At 35.7% G+C, this 19510-nt stretch overlaps 1 protein-coding gene across 5 annotated transcripts in view; it reads right to left on the bottom strand.

The window, feature by feature from the left end:
• Positions 1–6925: 6925 nt before the first annotated feature.
• The window catches only part of RNF170 (ring finger protein 170), a 45297-nt gene continuing 32712 nt past the window's right edge, over positions 6926–19510 (bottom strand). For all 5 annotated transcript variants that reach the window (XM_035003927.1, XM_035003928.1, XM_035003925.1 and 2 more), the window contains exons 5-7: positions 16278–16351; positions 12481–12591; positions 6926–7816 (exon numbers count right to left, since the gene is read on the bottom strand). In XM_035003927.1, coding sequence (XP_034859818.1) covers positions 7547–7816; positions 12481–12591; positions 16278–16351 — 455 coding nt within the window. In that variant the 3' untranslated portion in view covers positions 6926–7546. The remainder of the gene's footprint in view (positions 7817–12480; positions 12592–16277; positions 16352–19510) is intronic.

The raw sequence follows: 19510 nt of genomic DNA, 5'->3' as shown, positions 1-19510 counted from the left end.
TGACCCACAACAATATGGATGGTTCCTACATAATATTGAAGAAGTCACACAAAAGCAAATATATTATCCTATTTTTTTAAAGAGTAAAAAAGGTAAAAGTCAGAAGAAATTATTTTGGGGCAGAGAGGCAATGAAAGGGGGCTTATGGGATGATGGTAATATGTCTTTTGATGGAGGTGATACTGTGTTTGCTTTATGATAATTCATCATCTGACCCTGATGATTTAGAAAATCTGGTGTAAACTGAGGGTTGCTGGAGGGGAGGTGGGTGGAGGGATGGGGTAATTGGGTGATGGGCATTAAGGAGAGAGAGCACTTGATGTAATGAGCATTGGGTGTTATATGCAACTGATGAATCACTAAAATCTATATCAGAAACTAATAATATACTATATGTTAATTAAACTGAATTTAAATTAAAAAAAAATTTTTAATCCCTGGTGTTTATTCTACTTTAATAAAAGTTTATAAAGCAAACAAGGGCTACACAAAATATGCAAAATTTCCTTTCTTTTAGAGAATGGGAGAGATGTTTATATACTCATTTGATCTCTTCATTTGGTCCCTTACATAAAATGTCAAAAATGAATATATGCCTTAGCTTTATTTGACCATTTAAGGGAATGAGAATAAATAGGGGTAAACTGAGGAAGGCTGGTTGGAAGTCTGATGTTTTTCAAAGTCTTAAGAGGCCAAGAGCTAATTCACTTACTAATAGACTTTTTAAGGAAATAGATTAATACAGTTTTTAAGGAAAAAAGAAAATGTAACCGTTGACATTAAAAGGATAGGTTTTGTTATAATTGGTCAAGAAGGGTAAACTTTGTCTTCTTGTTGGATAAACTGGAAAAAAACAAGCCACTTGTTTTGATGTAGGAGAGGGCTAAGGACTAACGATGTTTTAAACTCACAAATATCTAATAGTTCAGATTTTAATTTCTATCCAACTATGCTTCCTTTTTTCTATAAACAGCTTTTATTAAAAATACCCTAGCATTCATTCTCTCTGGCCCTCATTATCCTTATCTGTAGAGTAAAGCTATGGGACTAAATGGAGACTTCTTAATTTGGAATCCATGAATGGCCAGGTCTTTGAATCCTCTGAAAATGAAAGAAAATTATACATACATGTGTATATATGTATTTTTCTGGGGAGCTATCTATAGCTTTCATTGGTTTCCTAAGGTCCCTTCCAGTTCTAATATTCTAGGATTAGTGAAACAAAGATTAATTTTCATGTAGATATAAATTAAAGGTTTTCTCTAAGACTGATTAGAAGGATTAGTGTTTTAATCTGAATGTCAGGTCTTATTTTCTTGGGTTTTTTTTTTAAAGATTTATTTACTTTATTACTTTAGAGAAAGAGCAGAGAATCTTAGAGAAAGAATCTTAAGCAGGCTCCTCACCCAGCACAGAGCCTGACAATGGGGCTCAGTCTCACGACCCTGAGATCACGACCTGAGCCGAAACCAAGAGTCAGTCACTTAATTGATTGAGCCACCCAGGTGCCCCATGAAGGACAGGTATTTTTAAATACTTTCTCAAGAATTTGTTTTTAAACAAAATCCAAACTGTTAGATGCCAGTTTAAAACATCATTAGCCTTTAGCCCTCTCCTATGTCACATGTTATATTCTCCTCAAAAGGCCTACAGCTAAATACCACTAGTCTGAAAGAGAGAATAAGGACAGTGTCCAGACATGTTCAGGGTTTCCAGCTGGGTGTTTACTCCTCTTGTGCTCCCTTCTGGGACATGGAACAAATCAGAGGATGCATATGGATGAAGAGGACAGTGACTGATAACACCTCAAATTTGCTGGTAGGCAGTATATCAATGCTTAAAACAAATACTGATGCCATGAAGATGGTCTGGTTCTGAGAGAGTAACAAAAGCTCAGTGTTTGTCTTTATTTCTATAATAGTATCACCTTCTGTCAACAGCTCTTACAGCCCACTGGCCTGGTCCTGGGAAACTCAAGTCTTAGGGCGATAAAAACTTGAGTGCCCTTTCCTCTTCTATCTAACCCATTCCCAGGTTTATGTGTTGCTGTTTAGGAAAAAAGAGCCTGGAGTACATTAGTACATTTAGTGTTTCAAAGAGCAGTGAGGGAAGGTGTTGGTGCAAATATAAGGGCACAGATTCAGAAAAGAACATTTCAACATCACAAGAGAGGATAAAAACCATATGATCATTTCAATAGATGCAGAAAAAGCATTTGACAAAGTACAACATCCATTCATGATAAAAACCCTCAACAAAGTAGGCTTGAGGGAACACATCTCAACATAATAAAGGCCATATATGAAAAACCCATAGCTAACATCATACTCAATGCTGAAAAGCTGAGAGCTTTCCCCCTACAGTCTGGAACAAGACAAGGATGTCCACTCTCATTTTTATTCAACATAGTACTGGAAGTCCTATCCACAGCAATCAGACCAGAAAAAAATAAAAGGCATCCAGATCAGTAAGGAAAAAGTAAAACTTCCACTCTTTGCAGATGACATAGTATTACATGTAGAAAACTTAAAAGACTCCACCAAAATACTACAACTGATAAATGAATTCAATAAGGTTGTAGGATACAAAATCAACATACAGAAATCCATAGCATTTCTATGCACTAACAATGAAGTAGCAGAAAGAGAAATTAAGAAAACAAATCCATTTATAATTGCATCAAAGAATGAAATGCCTAGGAATAAATTTAACCAAGGAGGTGAAAAACCTGTACTTTGAAAACTATAAAACACTGATGAAACAAACTGAAGACAACACAAATGGAAAGACATTCCATGCTCATGCATTAGAAGAGCAAATACTGTTAAAATGTCTATACTGCCCAAAGCAATCTACAGATTCAATGCAATCCCTATGAAAATACCAACAGCATTTTGTGCAGAACTAGAACAAATAATCTTAAAATTTGGATGGAACCACACAAGACCCTGAATAGCCAAAGCAATCTCGAAAAACAAAACTGGAGGTATCACAATCCCAGACTTCAAGTTATATTACAAAGCTATAGTAATCAAACAGTATGATAACTAGCATAAAAATAGACACACAGATCAATGGAATAGAGAGCCAAGAAATAAACCCACAATTATATGGTCAATTAATCTTCAACAAAGGAGGCAAGAATATGCAATGGGAAAAAGTCTGTTCAACAAACAGTGTTGGGAAAACTAGACAGCTATGTGCAAACAAATGAAACTAGACTACTTTCTGTCACCATACACAAAAACAAATTAAAAATGATTAAAGACCTAAACATGAAACTAAAACCATAAAAATCCTTGGAGAGAGTAGGCAGGCGATAATCTCTCTGACAGCAGCTATAGCAACATTTGTCTAAATAGGTCTCCTAGGGCAAGGGAAATAAAAGAAAAAAAGAAAAAAACTATTGGGACTGCATCAAAATAAAAAGCTTCTACACAGCAAAGGAAACAACAAAACAAAAAGATAACCTACTGAATAGGAGAAGATATTTGCAAATGACATATCCAATAAGGAGTATCAAAGATATATAGAGAACTTCTATAACTCAACACCAAAAAAGCAAATAATCCAATTACAAAATGGGCAGAAGACATGAACAGGCGTTTATCCACAGAAGACATCCAGATGGCCAAAAGATGCTCAAAATCACTCATCATCAGGAAAATGCACATCAAAACTACAATGAGATATTACCACCTCACACCTGTCAGAATGGCTAAAATCAAAAGCCCAAGAAACAAGTGTTGGTGAGGAGGTAGAGAAAAACGAACCCTCTTGCACTGCTGGTGGAAATGCAAACTGGTGCAGCCACAGTATGGAGTTTCCTCAAAAAATTAAGAACAGAATTACCATATGACCCAGTAATTCCACTACTGGGTATTTACCCAAAGGAAATGAAAATACTAATTCGAAAAGATACAGGCACCCCTATGTTTACTGCAGCTTTATAATAGCTAAGATATGGAAGCAATGCAAGTGTCCATTGATAGATGAATGGATAAAGAAGATGTGTATATATGTGGTGTATATGTATAATGGAATATTACTCAGCCATAAAGAATGAAATCTTGCCATTTGCAAAAACATGGATAGATCCAGAAGGTATAACATTAAGTGAAATTAAGAGAGAAAGAAAAATGCCATATGATTTCATTCATGTATGGAATTTAAGAAACAAAATAAACGGAGAAAAAAAAGAGAGAAAAAATCAGACTCTTAAATAGAACTGGTGATGGGTGAGGAGATGGGTAGGGGGATGGGTGAAATATGTGAAAAGGATGAAGAGCACACCTATCATGATGAGCACTGAATAATGTATAGAATTGTTGAATCGCTATATTGTATACCTGAAATAATGTAACACTGTATATTGATTATACTGGAATTAAAATTTTTAAAAAATAAGTTAGAAAAAAGGGTAACATTTCAGTTATCAAATATATATTCAAAAGAAATAGGGGTGGGGAATCAGGGTACAAGCTTAAATTCTAATTTCAGTTCCACATTTATTACCAGAATAGATTGCCCAGATTAAATAATTTTCCTCAAAAACAAAAACATTTCTACTTTTTCAGTTAAAAAAAATCTAAGCATAATTAATTAGAAATGTGATGAGACCCTGAATGTCCATTAGTGAAAAAGAAAATTATCGCAACAATTATACTGAACACTATTTCAGGAGTTCTGAATTTTATTTTATTTTTTAAAGATTTTATTTATTTGAGAGAGAGAGAATGAGAGACAGAGTACGAGCGGGAAGAGGGTCAGAGGGAGAAGCAGACCCCCTGCTGAGCAGGGAGCCCGATGTGGGACTCGATCCCGGGACTCCAGGATCATGACCTGAGCTGAAGGCAGTTGCTTAACCAACTGAGCCACCCAGGCGCCCAGGAGTTCTGAATTTTAAAGCAAAGAATATTAAACAGGAATATAACAAATTTTTAATTTTAGATATGTTGTTTTTATTCAAAAGAATAACTGCTTGACAACCTAAGTCACAAAGTTTGGACCAAACCACCAGTCCACTGAAACAGCCCTTTGAAGTTTGTATCCGCACAGCCACAGGGACTGAAAAAGTCCTTTCGTCCCTTGTTGCTCTCAAATGCTGAGAATTGTAAGCTGAAACCACTATTCTAGTGGACAGTGAGAATAATTGTTTCCACCATCTTGTTCCCCACAAGAGCTGCCCAAAGTTATCTTCTGCTCCTGGGGTTGGACCATCTGTTTTTGTGAAAGTTACATATTGCAGTTTACAAAAATCCAAATTGTTCCTTTGATTTATACTATCTAACTGAATCATAGAAGCATTACTATGCTTAAAACACTGATCGATTCTACTTGCTTTAAATACTTTCTCAGATCCCTTTCACATTTATTATCAATGATCAGTAAAGATGACATAATAAGCAGGCCTAAAATTCTGAGATGTCCACATGTTCCCTTTTCAGTTTAATAAGACTTCACATTATTATATAGTGTTTTTGTATGTTACAGAAGTTGGTACAATACATCTCTACTGGGAAAATCTTAGAAGGAATTCCAAATATTACAGTAAAACTGTAACTAGAAAAGCGACACGTGAAGCAGAATACATGCAGAGAAAATTAAATCCTTTCAAAAAAATGACATTGCTGTAGCCCCACACCAAATCTGTAATTGGCGAAAAATATGTTTCTAGTCTGGTAAATGGTGGCATAGCAAAGTCCCAACTCATTAGCTTTTTAACTTGGTGACTGCAGCTGAAATGTTTTCTAAGAATCATGCCACCATATTGGACATTTGATTTAGAGGTGTAGAATTAGGATTCATGAAATCTTGATACGTAATCTTTCTAGACCTCTTAGAATCACCTAAGTGATGCTAGTCCAGTGTGTTTTGAGACTTCCCCCAAGGATTCCAGTTTCTCTCCTGCTTCCCCTCTTCATAATAACCTTCACATCTATTTGAACCCATACTAAGGAGTTTACTAAGAGTCCAATACCTGTTTAGTCACTTATTTGTGCATGGCTTCAGACCAAACTTTGACGTGTAACATATGGATTTCATCTATGAAAAGGAAGGCAGTGCCCTGCCTTCCTCACATAACTGTCCTAAGGATAAAAGGTCAAGTAGGCGAGAAATGCTTTAATTATAATGTGCTATATTTAAGCATTATTGTTTTCTCTATGACAAGCAACAGCTTTGTCCTACACCCAAATTAGAAAAGTTATTGATATTTCATTCAGCATCTCATTCATTCATGACTAATCTGATGAACTTTAGAGAACGTGATAGATTTGGGTTTTCTCTCCCTATCAATACCTAACAAGGTTCACTAATACATGAATGGACAGTATGACAGAGCCAACACTGACCCCTTGGCATCGATTGCCCTGCTGTCCAGTTCACAGATGAGCAGTACCACCTGAGGGAGTTAGTTCATAACACTTGTGGTTTTGATTCTTCTAAAACAGAAAACTGCAGATGAGGGCATTAGGTACTTATGCTGTAGCCATCAAAAATAGCAAGATAACTTTCTTATTGAACTGCCTCAGACAACATTTGCTCATTTTGTATTAGACCAGAGGAATGTGGGCTATATGCTGCCATCTAGGGACAGTATTACAAAAGTTTCTCACAAGAGAAAACAAAATTTGTCGTCCATTCTGTTGGTATAGCTCACCAGTAATTTCTCATCAAATTTAAATAGTGTTCCTATACCCCTCCCAAGGGTTTTGATGCTCATTGCCATGAAAATCTACTTTCCTCAGAAATTCATCAAACTACTATGTGTTTACAGTATCACAGAAATTCCTGAAAAAAATTACCTTTTCCAAGTTACTTTTATATATTATTCCTATAAAAGGACCAGACTCTTCTTTAAATGTCACAACTGAGAAAATCATGTGTGCTGACTGCAGATAAATGTTTTGTACCTTGTTAATTCTTCTATTGATTAAGAAGTGTTTTATAAACCAGAACATGAAATCAAATTATAAACTTCAAGTTCCTTCTTTTACTTTTAGCTGATAGCAAAGAATTATATCAGGATAGAAAAGCATAACTGCTACAAGTGCATAAAACATAGCTAGCACTAAAAGACACATTGACTTTCCCCCAAAATTGTACAACATTTTATTGTAACAAAAATAATTAGATGCATCTCATAGCAATATATTATCATATAGGTACACACTGAGAAGGATAAATTGGATAAACTGTAAAACAATATCTTACTATACATCCAATTAATGAGTAATTTTTGGAAAAAGAAAAAGATATAAAATCATCCCTTTTTATATAATTCTATGTTTTTTTCCAGAGACTTTATAGACAACACAATCAAGATTTAATTATAAATTATTATAATTCTATCCTTAACATTAGAACCTGTAATGTAAAAATTCCAGTCATATCTTGGTAGGCATTTGCCAAACAAATGAAATCAAATGTTTGTCATACATGGTTTTAAGCTTGTACAATAATATTCAAATACTGTATACTGCCACGGGCCCTTCTGTCTGATTTCACACATTAGCTGAAATATTTTTAGTAAACTTCCATTTTTTCACCTGTTTAGTCTCTGTGTTATCACTTCTCGATACATAATAGAGATGTAGATGAGCAACAAAAAGATGACAAAGAAATCATCTAGAAAGCCTAGAATTCCAAACAGGGCTTCAGGTACAAAATCTAGAGGTGATATAAGATAGAAAAAAGCTCCCATTAAACAAAGTATTATCCTGATGCGGAACATCCAGAAAAGGCCCCCGACTGAAAACATTTCCCTGAATGCATGCCTCAGTAAAGTGGGTAGATCCATAATTCTTTCCATAATCTGGTGGGGGAAGAACAAGATATGATTTGTCATCTAGTATGTCAGGTATCAATATATTTTCTTACAATGTGCAAACTCAGTAAACATGAATTAAGGAATTTCACATATTTTCTAGTTAAGCATTTTATTTAAAAACAGATCTTTGATAACTAGGTTCTTCTAAAATAGATCTTACTGCAAATAACTGAAAAGCAACTAAAATGTCAACAAACTTAAAATACAGGATATAGTGAGGCAAAACTTAAGTCCTCTCTAATTTGAATTAGTAAAATAAACCAAATGAAGCACTTAGTGTATATAGGATTAGAGCTTGAGGCTTGAGCTGGGTCTGGGTTTAAACTCAAAGTCAATCTCTTAGTAGTCAGGTAACCTTGGGGAAAGTTGTTTAACCAAATTGAGATCGAGCAACAACTAACCAAGTTTGTGTCACAAGGACTATTAAGAACTAAAAGATACTGTATACAAAAGACCTTTATACATTGACAGACAATATAGAAGTAGTATACATTAAAGACACATGAACTTGGATGACTTTGATAATCTAAGAATAGCAATAAAACGAAACGGACTCCTTCCTAGGATGTTTATTTGGTTTAGCTGGAGTTTAAGTGAATTACTAATTGCCAAAAGATTTTTGGAATGCCAGACCCTACCTTTATGAAAATGATTATGTTTCTGAATATGTACAAAAACATCAATTACTAGGTTTTTACATAGTAAGCATAATTTTCACAGCCGAAAACAATTACATAAATTTTTGAAAATTGAGGCATTCAGAGAAATTGGAACCCTCACACATTATTGGTGGGAATGAACAGCCTCTTTGGAAACAGTTTGGCAGTTCTTCTAAATGTTAAACAGGATTACCATAATATCCAGCAATTCCACAATGAGGCATATACCCAACAGGAATGAAAATATGACTCCACACAAAAACTGGTACACAAATATGAATGGAAGCATTATTCATAATAGCCAAAAAGTGTAAACAATTCAAATGCTCATCAACTGACAAATGGATAAACAAAATGTGATATATATCACTTGGCCATAAAAAGCAATGAAGTTATGATATATTTCACAACATGGATGAACCTTGAAAACACTATGCTAAGTGAAATAAGCCAGAGACAAAAGGCCATATATTATATGATCTCATTTCAATGAAATGATGAATATCCAGATTAGCCCAATCTATAGAGGCAGAAAGTAAATTAGTAGTTACCAAGGACTGGGGTGAATGAGAAGGGATGCCAAAGCTTTTGGGATGATGAAAATATTCTAAAATTGGATTATGACAATAACTAGATTATATTTACTCTGAATACACTAGAGACCATTGAATTATATAAACAGGTTGCCCTTTATGATGTGTAAAATACATCTAAATAAAGCTGTTAACAAAAGAGTACTAATATCTATTTGTATAACCTTGAGCAAGTTAGTTTATCCTCTGCCTGCAAACTTTGCATTTGTTTTGTGTAGTCTGTTTGGACTATATGGTCCTGTGTAGTAATGAACTACCATGACTTCTCAACATAACTTCTTTCACGATCTCATTTGTCAGGGGCTGGTAGATACAGAGAAACTGACCAGAGGAAGAAAGTCACTTCCTGTGGTTATTCCACTGGGCACAGTTCAGCTCTAATTAACAATCTGTGTAATTACAATATGTCCAAGTATGTATTTTGTTTGTTTCACGAGTGCCAAGTAAGTAGAGAGGGAAGTGGAGACAAAAATGGGAAGAACTGAGCAAGTGATAAGGAAAGAGTTTTATAAACTCCACCAGGTAGTCCTGTAAATCCTTTTTGGAAAACTGATCACAAAACACCAAAATGGTCTTTTTAGAATCAGTTCCTATGTTAATTTTCTATTCTCTACTGGAGCAACTAACATTTAAACCAAAACAGCAGCACAACTTTCACAAGTCTATGGTTAAGTTGTTTTAAATATTCTAGGGACCAGCTAGTGTATCTTTTGAATACTTTTCTGTCCTTTATCAGAGCTGTTTGTTCACTTCTCATATCATTTATACAAAATCTATAATAAGTAGATAAGAAGTATGAAATGGATTACTAAGAAATGTTTGTATATTAATCACATTCTTACTCCAACTTTGGATGAGGCAGAATATTATAGTAAGAGCTAAATGTCTCTATTACACTGTAATTTCATCACATACCGGACTCGTCAAATATCTGACACCTACCAAAAATTGAGCAATGATATGCTTCACACCTAAAAACAGGAATGAATATCTCAAAATGATTTTTTTTTCTTAAGTTCAGTGGTAGGTCTTGAATTTGGAACATGTTGATTTTCAAAGAATCATCCTACAGTTGACAATGGAGGATATGTAAAAAAAAAAAAATTGCTGGATGAAAAATAGCAGAAGAGGCCCCCAAATAACTGTGAAGGACAACAGTGATTGGATTAACTTTCTTTTTGTTTAAACATCTAGAAGATTTACCCGTTATCCACAAAAGCTGAAACTGTATGCCCTTAAATGTACATGACATCACAGTGTAAGAAATACATGCAAGGAAGCACAAGAGTATACAAGTGTTTAATACTGAAGCATTTTAATAGCTTATATTCTTGGCTGAGAGTAGTAGTATCAATTCTTAACCATAACTCATTAATTTATTCAACAAATATCAAAGGCTTACTGTATCCCAGGCACTGAAACTGGTGATGAGAATATAGCAGTGGATATATAAATATAGTTCTTGCCCTCATGAAGCTTTTAGTCTACTGAGAGAAAGATAATGAACAAGATTTGAGTATGGTTTGTGACAAATCTACAAAGGAATGGTGCAGAGGACAGTGATAGAGAATACCTTAGTTGATCAGGGAAAGCCTCTCTTAGGAAGGTCTACTTAAGAACGACCTAAAGGGGGCGCCTGGGTGGCTCAGTCGTTAAGCGTCTGCCTTCGGCTCAGGTCATGATCCCAGGGTCCTGGGATCGAGCCCCGCATCAGGCTCTCTGTTCAAAAGGGAGCCTGCTTCTCCCTCTCCCACTCTGCCAGCTTGTGTTCCCTCTCTCACTGTCTCTCTCTGTCAAATAAAGAAATAAAATCTTAAAAAAAAAAGAACGACCTAAAGGATGAGAAGTCAGCCATGAGAAGAGCAGAGGGACAAGCATTCCCAATCGAGGGGTCATGTGTGAAGGCATTAAGATGGGAAGACTTGGAGTGTATTTTGAGAGCTGAAAAGCGGCTGGTGGAGGTGAAGCATTTTGGGTGAGGCTTGGGGAGGCACCAGGTCATGTAGGGCCTTGTAAACAGAGGAAGGAGTTGGAACATTATTCCAAAACATTGGAAGTTTTAAAATACAAGAATATCACGGTCTTACTTATGTTTTCAAAATATTACTCGGGCTGCTGTGCAGAGAAAAAAGTCACAGTGAAGAGGCCATTTGCAGTTATTATCCTAAGCAAGAGATGATGATGGCTTAGGCTAGTATGATGGCTACAGATACAGGACATTTTTATGAGCTAAAAATGACAGGATCTCCCAAAAGGAGAAAAGAAATGATACAACTTATTTATATATCAGATGAAGGGAATGAGGGAAAGGAAGAAATCAAAACAGCTGAGTAAGACAGAAAAGAATACACTGAGTTGAGGAGGGAAGCAATTCAATATTGTACATACCATGTTTGAGATGACTATGGAGCATCCAAGTGGAGATGTAAGCCAAGCACTTAGACATATGCTCTAGAGCTCAGAGGAGAGGTCTAGGCTTTCCATATAAATTTGTATTTACAATATTGATTTCTGAAGTACATACTTAGTCATGCACACACTTCTAGAATTCTTTTGTTAGATTTTGAAAAAAACTGGAATGAGCCAGTAAAATGTGACAGTTTTTAATCTATCACATGCCTTTTTTTGAGGGGAGGAGGTCAACTATTAAATTAATGTGTTCTTTAAAAATCAAATGCTTTTGAGTAACTAAAATGACATAACAAAAAAACCTCCCCAACACCTAGAGTTACTTCAAAGAGGAGGTCAGGGTAAATAAAAAAGTGGAAGACACAATTGTAAAACTCTCCAGAAGTTCTCAGTTATAAGTTTCTCATTGGATAATCCCTATTTTAGATTTGCACAGGAGCCGTGCTTGCTTTGGCAGCACATATACTAAGATTTGCACGGGAGTCAGTAATTTCACATTTCCCTCCAATTTTTCTTTTTTTTTTCTTCTGGAATCTCTTTCATAAAGATTTATAATGCCTTTTTTTTTGTTTAGATAGAAAACTGTAGTCCTTGGGAAAGCTGTAACTCAGTGATTGACAACAAGGATGAAGTTTATTTTGTTTTATTTAAAGATTTATTTATTTATTTGAGAGCGAGAATGAGAGAGAGAGAGAAAGAGAGTACATGAGAGCGGGGAGGGTCAGAGGGAGAAGCAGACTCCCCGCTGAGCAAGGAACCTGATGCGGGACTCGATCCCGGAACTCCAGGATCATGACCTGAGCCGAATGCAGTCACCTAACCAACTAAGCCACCCAGGCGCCCCAACAAGGATGAAGTTTAAAACTTTACCCACCACACATAAACAATGAGACTTTTTATAGTCAAAGAATACTTGTTGGTTAATCTCACCTTACCAAAGAGAAGTATCATTATACTCTAACTTTGCACCTGCTATAACAATACTTACAGATCTGGGCTGCCCTGAGAATCTCCGGTTATAATCATTAATATCTTGGCGCAATGATACAACATCCTGAGATTGGTCATTTTCACCAAATACTGTTAGCAGTAAAGTCACCTGTATATTACAAAAAGAAAAAATTGTTATACCTTTCTGCAGCATTTTTTTTCATTTTGTGTTATTATTCAATAGAATGAAAAAAGCTTCTAAATTTATATTTCACTCATTTTGTTTTTTTTCACTCATTTCTTTTAATAAAGGCAACATGGGGAGGAAAGTAAGTTATTATTGCCTTGTAATAAAATCCAATGCAAAATGTAATTTGAATTCCCATAAAATCAAATGGGTACCTCAACCAAACACTGGTTCTAATATTTTCCAGGTCACGCCAGGGATAGTCAGTAGTTCTCTGTTTGGGCTAACAAATATTTGAAGATATAAGAATGATGAGAAAATACTCAGGAGTGAAGTGACATAAAAATACATGTTTATCATTGTGAGAGCGAAAAATTAGGGATTTCTTTTGTGATTAAAATCATTATTCTTCAACCTCACTGGTATTTGAAATATCTTTGAATGCTACCAAACATAATACAGAGATTAAGTTATTGCAGGGACCCACTCTCAAGCACCCATCCCTACTATCATCAAAAAAGGTAATTCTTGATACTGATATATAATGTAATACTTTTAACCTGGTTTCCTCCATGGTAGAGATAAGGATACACAAATGTCCCAGGACCCATACTGAGGTCATCTGAAGATGACAGTATCTTGAAAAATAAGTACATTTTAAAATATATCAATGCCTATAGAAATAGTCACTGTACAAGGAGATAAAAATGGGAAGGAGCAGTGACACATTTAGGTTTAAATCATCTAGCTGTTTTTATCCTTCCTCAACTCAGCTGTAAAACCTGGACTTCCCACTATGCAGATGCTTTCCAAACAGCCAAACAAAGGAGTGATGAAGAGCAGTAGGTGGTAGGGAAGCAGGTACAGCCTCTCTTCACAAATTTGCTAATAAAAGTACATCTTTCAATGACTAATAAGTGAGCACTTACTGTAGGCCAGGCACTGTGCTAAGTGCTACACAGACCCCAAAACTGAAGACATAGCCCTGCCCCCTGCTGACCACAACACCCAAGATAGAAGGGGAGGCAGACCTGTTATAAGGCGCTGGTGGTGGGGGTTATTATGACACTTGAGAATAAGGACTTCTGCCTCGGGTGCCCAGAAAGTGGAAACATAAGCTGGCCCTTGAAGTGCAGCTCGGGCCACTGGTATGTGAGCGTATGCATTCAGGAAGAGAAGTGGTGAGCATGTTACAGTCAGAAGCAGCAATCTGTGCACTACAGCCAGTGACACAGGGTGGGGAACAGGGAGCAGCCACCCGTCCTACTTCCAGGAGGAATTATTCTCTAGTTAGGGAAACAAAAGCTATTATATAAAAACAATTTTATCTCTACCTTTCTAGATTCTAGCAATTTATGGGTGGTCAAAAGGAGATCACCTGCTAATACATACATACCCCATTGAAAAGCCATGGATGGAGCCAAGAAGAGGGGACAGGTGTGAACTAATAATTCTTTAGTGTGAGACCCATGGCCTGGTCTCAGTGTTGCCGGAAGATAGCTAAAGATTATGAGAGGTCATACTGGCAAGTAAACTTCACCGTTGACTGACTTGTTTCACATAATCAAATCAGCCAGAGAGGCAGTACAAACAACAACAACAACAGAAAACCCCCCCAAAACGATTTTCCTCCTGCCATGTAATACAAAGTCAAATGTAAAAGAGGCAGAATTTGGGAATGTAGAAGCAAGGGGGAAAGAAGATAAATCCCTGAACCTCCCTCTCTACACCAAAAAATGAGGCAGTGATGCAGGTAAGTGGATAGCCAGAACAAAAGTTGAAAGAATGTGTGTGTGTGTGTGTGTGTTTAACAATACATGCTATATGGTTTTATTCATATAAAGTCCAAAATTACACAAAACTAGACAATAATCTTAGAGGTGCATGCTAAGGTAATACAGAAAATCAAAGAAATGCTTATCATAAAAGTCATTTATGGAGTAGCCTCTAGGAGAGGAAGGAGGGGGTGGAGATTTGGTCCTGAGGCTTCTGGGGGCTGCTGGCCAGTTCCTATTTCTTCATCTGAGGTGATTATCTAAGTGTTGCTTTGTGATAATTCAATGAGCAGTACTTCTATGTTTTGTGTGCTTTTCTGTATGTCTGTTAATAGTTTACAAAGAATTTTAGAAAAATTGTTGCCTCTTCTACCATTTTGTTTCATTTTTTGATCTCTGTGGGTTTTTGCCTTTACAAAATGTCCTGTTCTTTTAATGGGGTTGCAAAGAGTAGCAAAAGTAAATATATGTGTTCAATTTGATATCTTTACTTGAAAGCTCTCTATCCTTTCTAGACTTCACTTTGCACACTGGAAGACTTCCTAAAGAGCTGCTGTCTTTTTACATTTCATAACTCATTATTAGAAAGGTAGGTATTTTTATTTAAATGAAAAACAAAATAAGTATACAGGAAATTATGAAAAAACTGTATACAACTGATAGAATGTTCTATTTTACTATATTTACTAATTAAATAACTAAGAACTTAATTTTCTCAAATTTTTCAGTATTTTGTTTCTCCAGTTTGTCCAAGAAATTGAGAAAATCTGTGATGTTTCAGTCTTCAGTATATGTTTATAAAAACTTATCATCTCCCTCCTGAAGTAGCTCCTATACTAACTAAAATAGTCTGATCTGCTCTGGATCATGTAATATGGATATGTCTCCAAAAGAGACATTAAAAAAATTATTATTCATCATATAAAGCCATCTAGACCCTCACTGGAGAAGGGCAGATTAAAAGTAAATTGAAAGGGAAAAACATTTTTTTATTTCAAAAGAAGTATATGTAGGTGAAATATTTGGTTAAGCCTGATTAGCTAGTTCAGTTATTCCTTTGCTAGTATTACAACAAAGACTTACTAGAATTTTGGGAAGGATTCATTTACCCTTTATTTACCATTTTTTAATATAACTGAAGGATTTAGAAGGGAATTTCCCTTTTTTGCTGTCTTTAAGACGTTAAAAAAAATAATGGAGTAACATTATAGAAGCTTTGGATAAACAGAACTTCCCTAAGATCCAGCAATTGCACTAGTAGGTGTTTATCCAAAGAATACAAAAATACTAATGCAAAGGGATTCATGCACCCCAATGTTTAGCAGCATTATTTACAATAGCCAAATTATGGAACAGCTCCAGTGTCCATTGACTGATGAATGGAAAAAGAAGATGCGGTATGTGTATATAATGGAATATTACTGAGCCATAAAAAAGAATGAAATCTTGCCATTTGCAATGACATGGATGGACCTAGAATATTATGCTGAGCAAAATAAGTCAGTCAGAGAAAGACCCTAGGATCTCACTCATATGTGGAATTTAAGAAACAAAACAAGAAAAGGGAAAAAAAGAGAAAGAGAGGCAAAGAAAGAAACAGACTCTTAACTGCAGAGAACAAACTGATGGTTACCAGAGGGGAAGTGGGTGGGGGGGTGAAATAGGTGATGGGGGATTAAGGAGCGTGCTTGTTGAGATGACCGCCAGATATTGTATGCAAGTGCTGATTCACTATATTGTACACCAGAAACTTATATTACACTATATGTTACCTAACTGAAATTTAAATAAAAACTTAAAAAAAAATCAAAACAATTCAAAAGTAGATACAGAAATGATAAAAATTTACAAAATGAACTAGCATAAATGATGCTTTCTGGATACAAACATTACCGTTTGTCTACAGATTGGACAACTGATTGCCCCAAGCCATGAACCATATCTCCAGTATGCAATAATGCAGGTACCTAATGAGGAAAAAAACCCATTAATACTGATGTTTTAAATTTTAAAACCCATGAATCCTCAGAAAGTTTCAAATATCTTAAATATTTTTATAGTATCATCTTATTTTAAAATATTTTTTATTTCATCCCTTAGGCAAATTCAAATCTAGTAACAATTCCCAGCCATTGAAAATATTTTTATTTAAACTATTAGTTAAGATAGACATTTTTATACAATCCAAAGCAAGCATGCATTAACTGCTTCAATGCTGAGACTTAATAGAAATATTGCACTTATGTAAAATAAACAAACATCATTGCAAATATGACAACCAACAAATCACAGTATAAATTTTCTGCTCCAAATTTGGTATATATGTTACAAAAACATCACTTCTATTTTTTTAAAGAATTTAGAAAGCCAAGTTACAGTGGTATAATAATAATTAAGTACCATGAGCAAGGAACCAAAGAATACAAAGATTATAGGCTGTCTGACCTAATAAAGTTTATAATCCAGTTTAATAATTGAATCAACTTTTGTACTGGACGGATTTGATTTTTCTGCTAGAAGGTGTTCATGAGCAGCAAAACAGCTTAAAGGAAAAGTTTATAGACCTCAAAAAGTGGCAGGTAAGCTAAGTGTAGAAGCACTAAAATTCAGGCCACTAACAAATGAAAAAGGAATATTTTATCTTATTCTATTTTATTTTTTTTAAAGATTTTATTTATTTGACAGAGAGAGAGCACAGGCAGGGAGGAGCAGGAGGAGGGGGAGAAGCAGAAGGGGGCTTGATCCCAGAACCCTGGGATCATGACCTGAGCCACCCAGGTACCCCAAGAAGTAATATTTTTAAATACTGTCTGATGTTTAAGGGGCAAATTCATTTCTTCTCTGCAGGACACCTATTTCTCATACAATTCAGGTCCCATTGTGAATTTGAACTAAGTGCTTTCAGCCTCCAGGATCTTTTGTTTTCTTACTCTTGTCTTAGCAACCTAGCTTAACCCTCCTGCATTCCTTATTCTGATTCTTCCAGATCAAATAAATGTCCAGAATTTAGAATAAGCAATGACAGTCAAATTGAGAAGATCAAGGTGACATAGTGAAATCAATCGGAAGGTAGTTAAATCTCAAACTGTTTACTATTAACTTTAAGTACAAAAGGAATGCAGGGAGGGAGGGAGAACTCTGGGATGCATCAGAGGGTAATTTGTAGATGAGAAAGGATTTGAATTGAACTTTGTAGGATAGAGAAGATTTAGATATAGAAAACAGGAAGTAGGATGCTCCCAGTTTTATGAATAGAAAGGAGCAAATGCCAGAAGTAGAAACAAATGCTATGTGAGGAGAATGGTGAGCAAACCAAGGGGCTAAGCAAAGGCTATCCACATTGGACATTACAGTGACTACGGGGAAAAACAGGTACGATGATTTAAAGATGAATTTAAAAGCCAAACAATATCTGGTATCTTTTCCTACTCTCAGAGTGCTGTGTTAGATAATATTTATTAATTTGAGTAATCTAATTTCACATAGAAACTCTATGAAAGCAAAACTTACAAATCTTGTATTATTATTAACATCCATAATGATGCCTCAGCTTTATCTACTACTTGTTCACTCAAAAATTCAATGTGTTTTGTCATATATTAACTTATTTAATCCCACATCTCAAGTACAGGTGTCCTTGCTTTGCAAATTATGTAATGGCCACTGACTGCACAGAAAAACTACGGTCCAGCAAATCAAATGCTCCAGTTCACACATATCTGCTATGATATGCTCAAGGTTTTCCCTTTTCTTCAGCTTTCCCCCCTATAAAAAGAGAGATCCACTTAAATAAGATGGTGGGAGAGATGACTCATTGATTTTAGTCTGGGTCATAATCTCTCTAAGTCTATTTGTAAAATGGGGTAACACTTCATAAGACTGCTGAAGAATTAAAACAATAGGGGTTACAAATGCAAGTAAGATGAAGTCAGTTGCTACTATTATTCTTAGCTCACTATAAAGGAACAGAACTTAGTTCCATATATAGAACTAAGCTAAGGTGCTCCTGATATATATACTTGAACTACTATTCAGAGAAACACATTTCTGTTTATGGAGAAGTTGAATGACTGGTTTTTTAAATCTTTGAACCTAGAGACAGTAAATAAAAGTATCTAACAAGTACGGCAGGCTATCAGAAGCAATCTACCCAATTACCTCAGACCCAGAAACCAAGAACACAATACAGCCATCTTTCAATTGACTGGGCTATCCACTCAGTGAATTACCTAAGCCGGGGATGGGAAATGGAGTTCACCTAGCCTGCCAAACCTCATTGATTCTTAACACCTGCCTGAAGTACTATGTTAAAGGATGGTTGAGGCCATATCTAGACTCGGAAAGAATGTCCAATTGATTAGGAATATCTACCAGGGCGCCCAGGTGGCTCAGATGGTTGAACATCTGCCTTCGGCTTGGCTCTGGTCATGGTCCCAGGGTCCTGGGATTGAGCCCCAGATCAAGCCCCGCATTGGGCTCCCTACTTGGCAGGGAGCCTGCTTCTCCCTCTCCTTCTACTGTCCCCCCTGCTTGTGCTCTCTTGCTCTCTCCGTCAAATAAATAAAATCTTAAAAAAAAAAAAAAAGAAAGAAAGAAAGAAAAAAGGTATATCTACCAGAGGTTTGAGAGGCGGAAAAGTACTGCTTTCTCTGATGGCCATTTAATTCTCTCTATCCGGTATTTCATGATTTTGCTGCTCATTAGCATTCCCAACAGATAAAGATGGACACTGAAATGAGTGGTTTATAACTTGTTAGCTAACTTAGGGAAAAACCGTAGGGAAGAGGATGAAATTAATGGATGATGCAATAATGGGATTGGTCAATACTTACTAAAGGAGCATAGGTATAGAAAACCCTGCATTGCATGATATGGATTTCAAATTACTTATATCCCTAGTAATTCTATACAAACTCAAACAACAGATACAAAGGGGGAAAAGAAATTTAAAGGATCATTGTATGCTACGTTTTAAATTGTCTTAAAATGGAAAATGGGTACATTTTGGGAGCAATTAGAACCCTATCTTGAATATAGCCATTGAAACAGAAAGAAATACTATAAATAAAACAACAGGTCTAGTGAATGGATAAATGTTAAGTAGAGAGTAGTCGTAGAAGCTACTA

Source organism: Mirounga leonina, unplaced genomic scaffold (genome assembly GCF_011800145.1).
Source record: "Mirounga leonina isolate KUSES-001 unplaced genomic scaffold, KU_Mleo_1.0 Mir_128, whole genome shotgun sequence".
In the NCBI taxonomy this organism is placed as follows: domain Eukaryota; kingdom Metazoa; phylum Chordata; class Mammalia; order Carnivora; family Phocidae; genus Mirounga; species Mirounga leonina.
The sequence above is the reverse complement of the archived record's forward strand: the minus strand, read 5'-3'. Positions and strand labels throughout refer to the sequence as shown.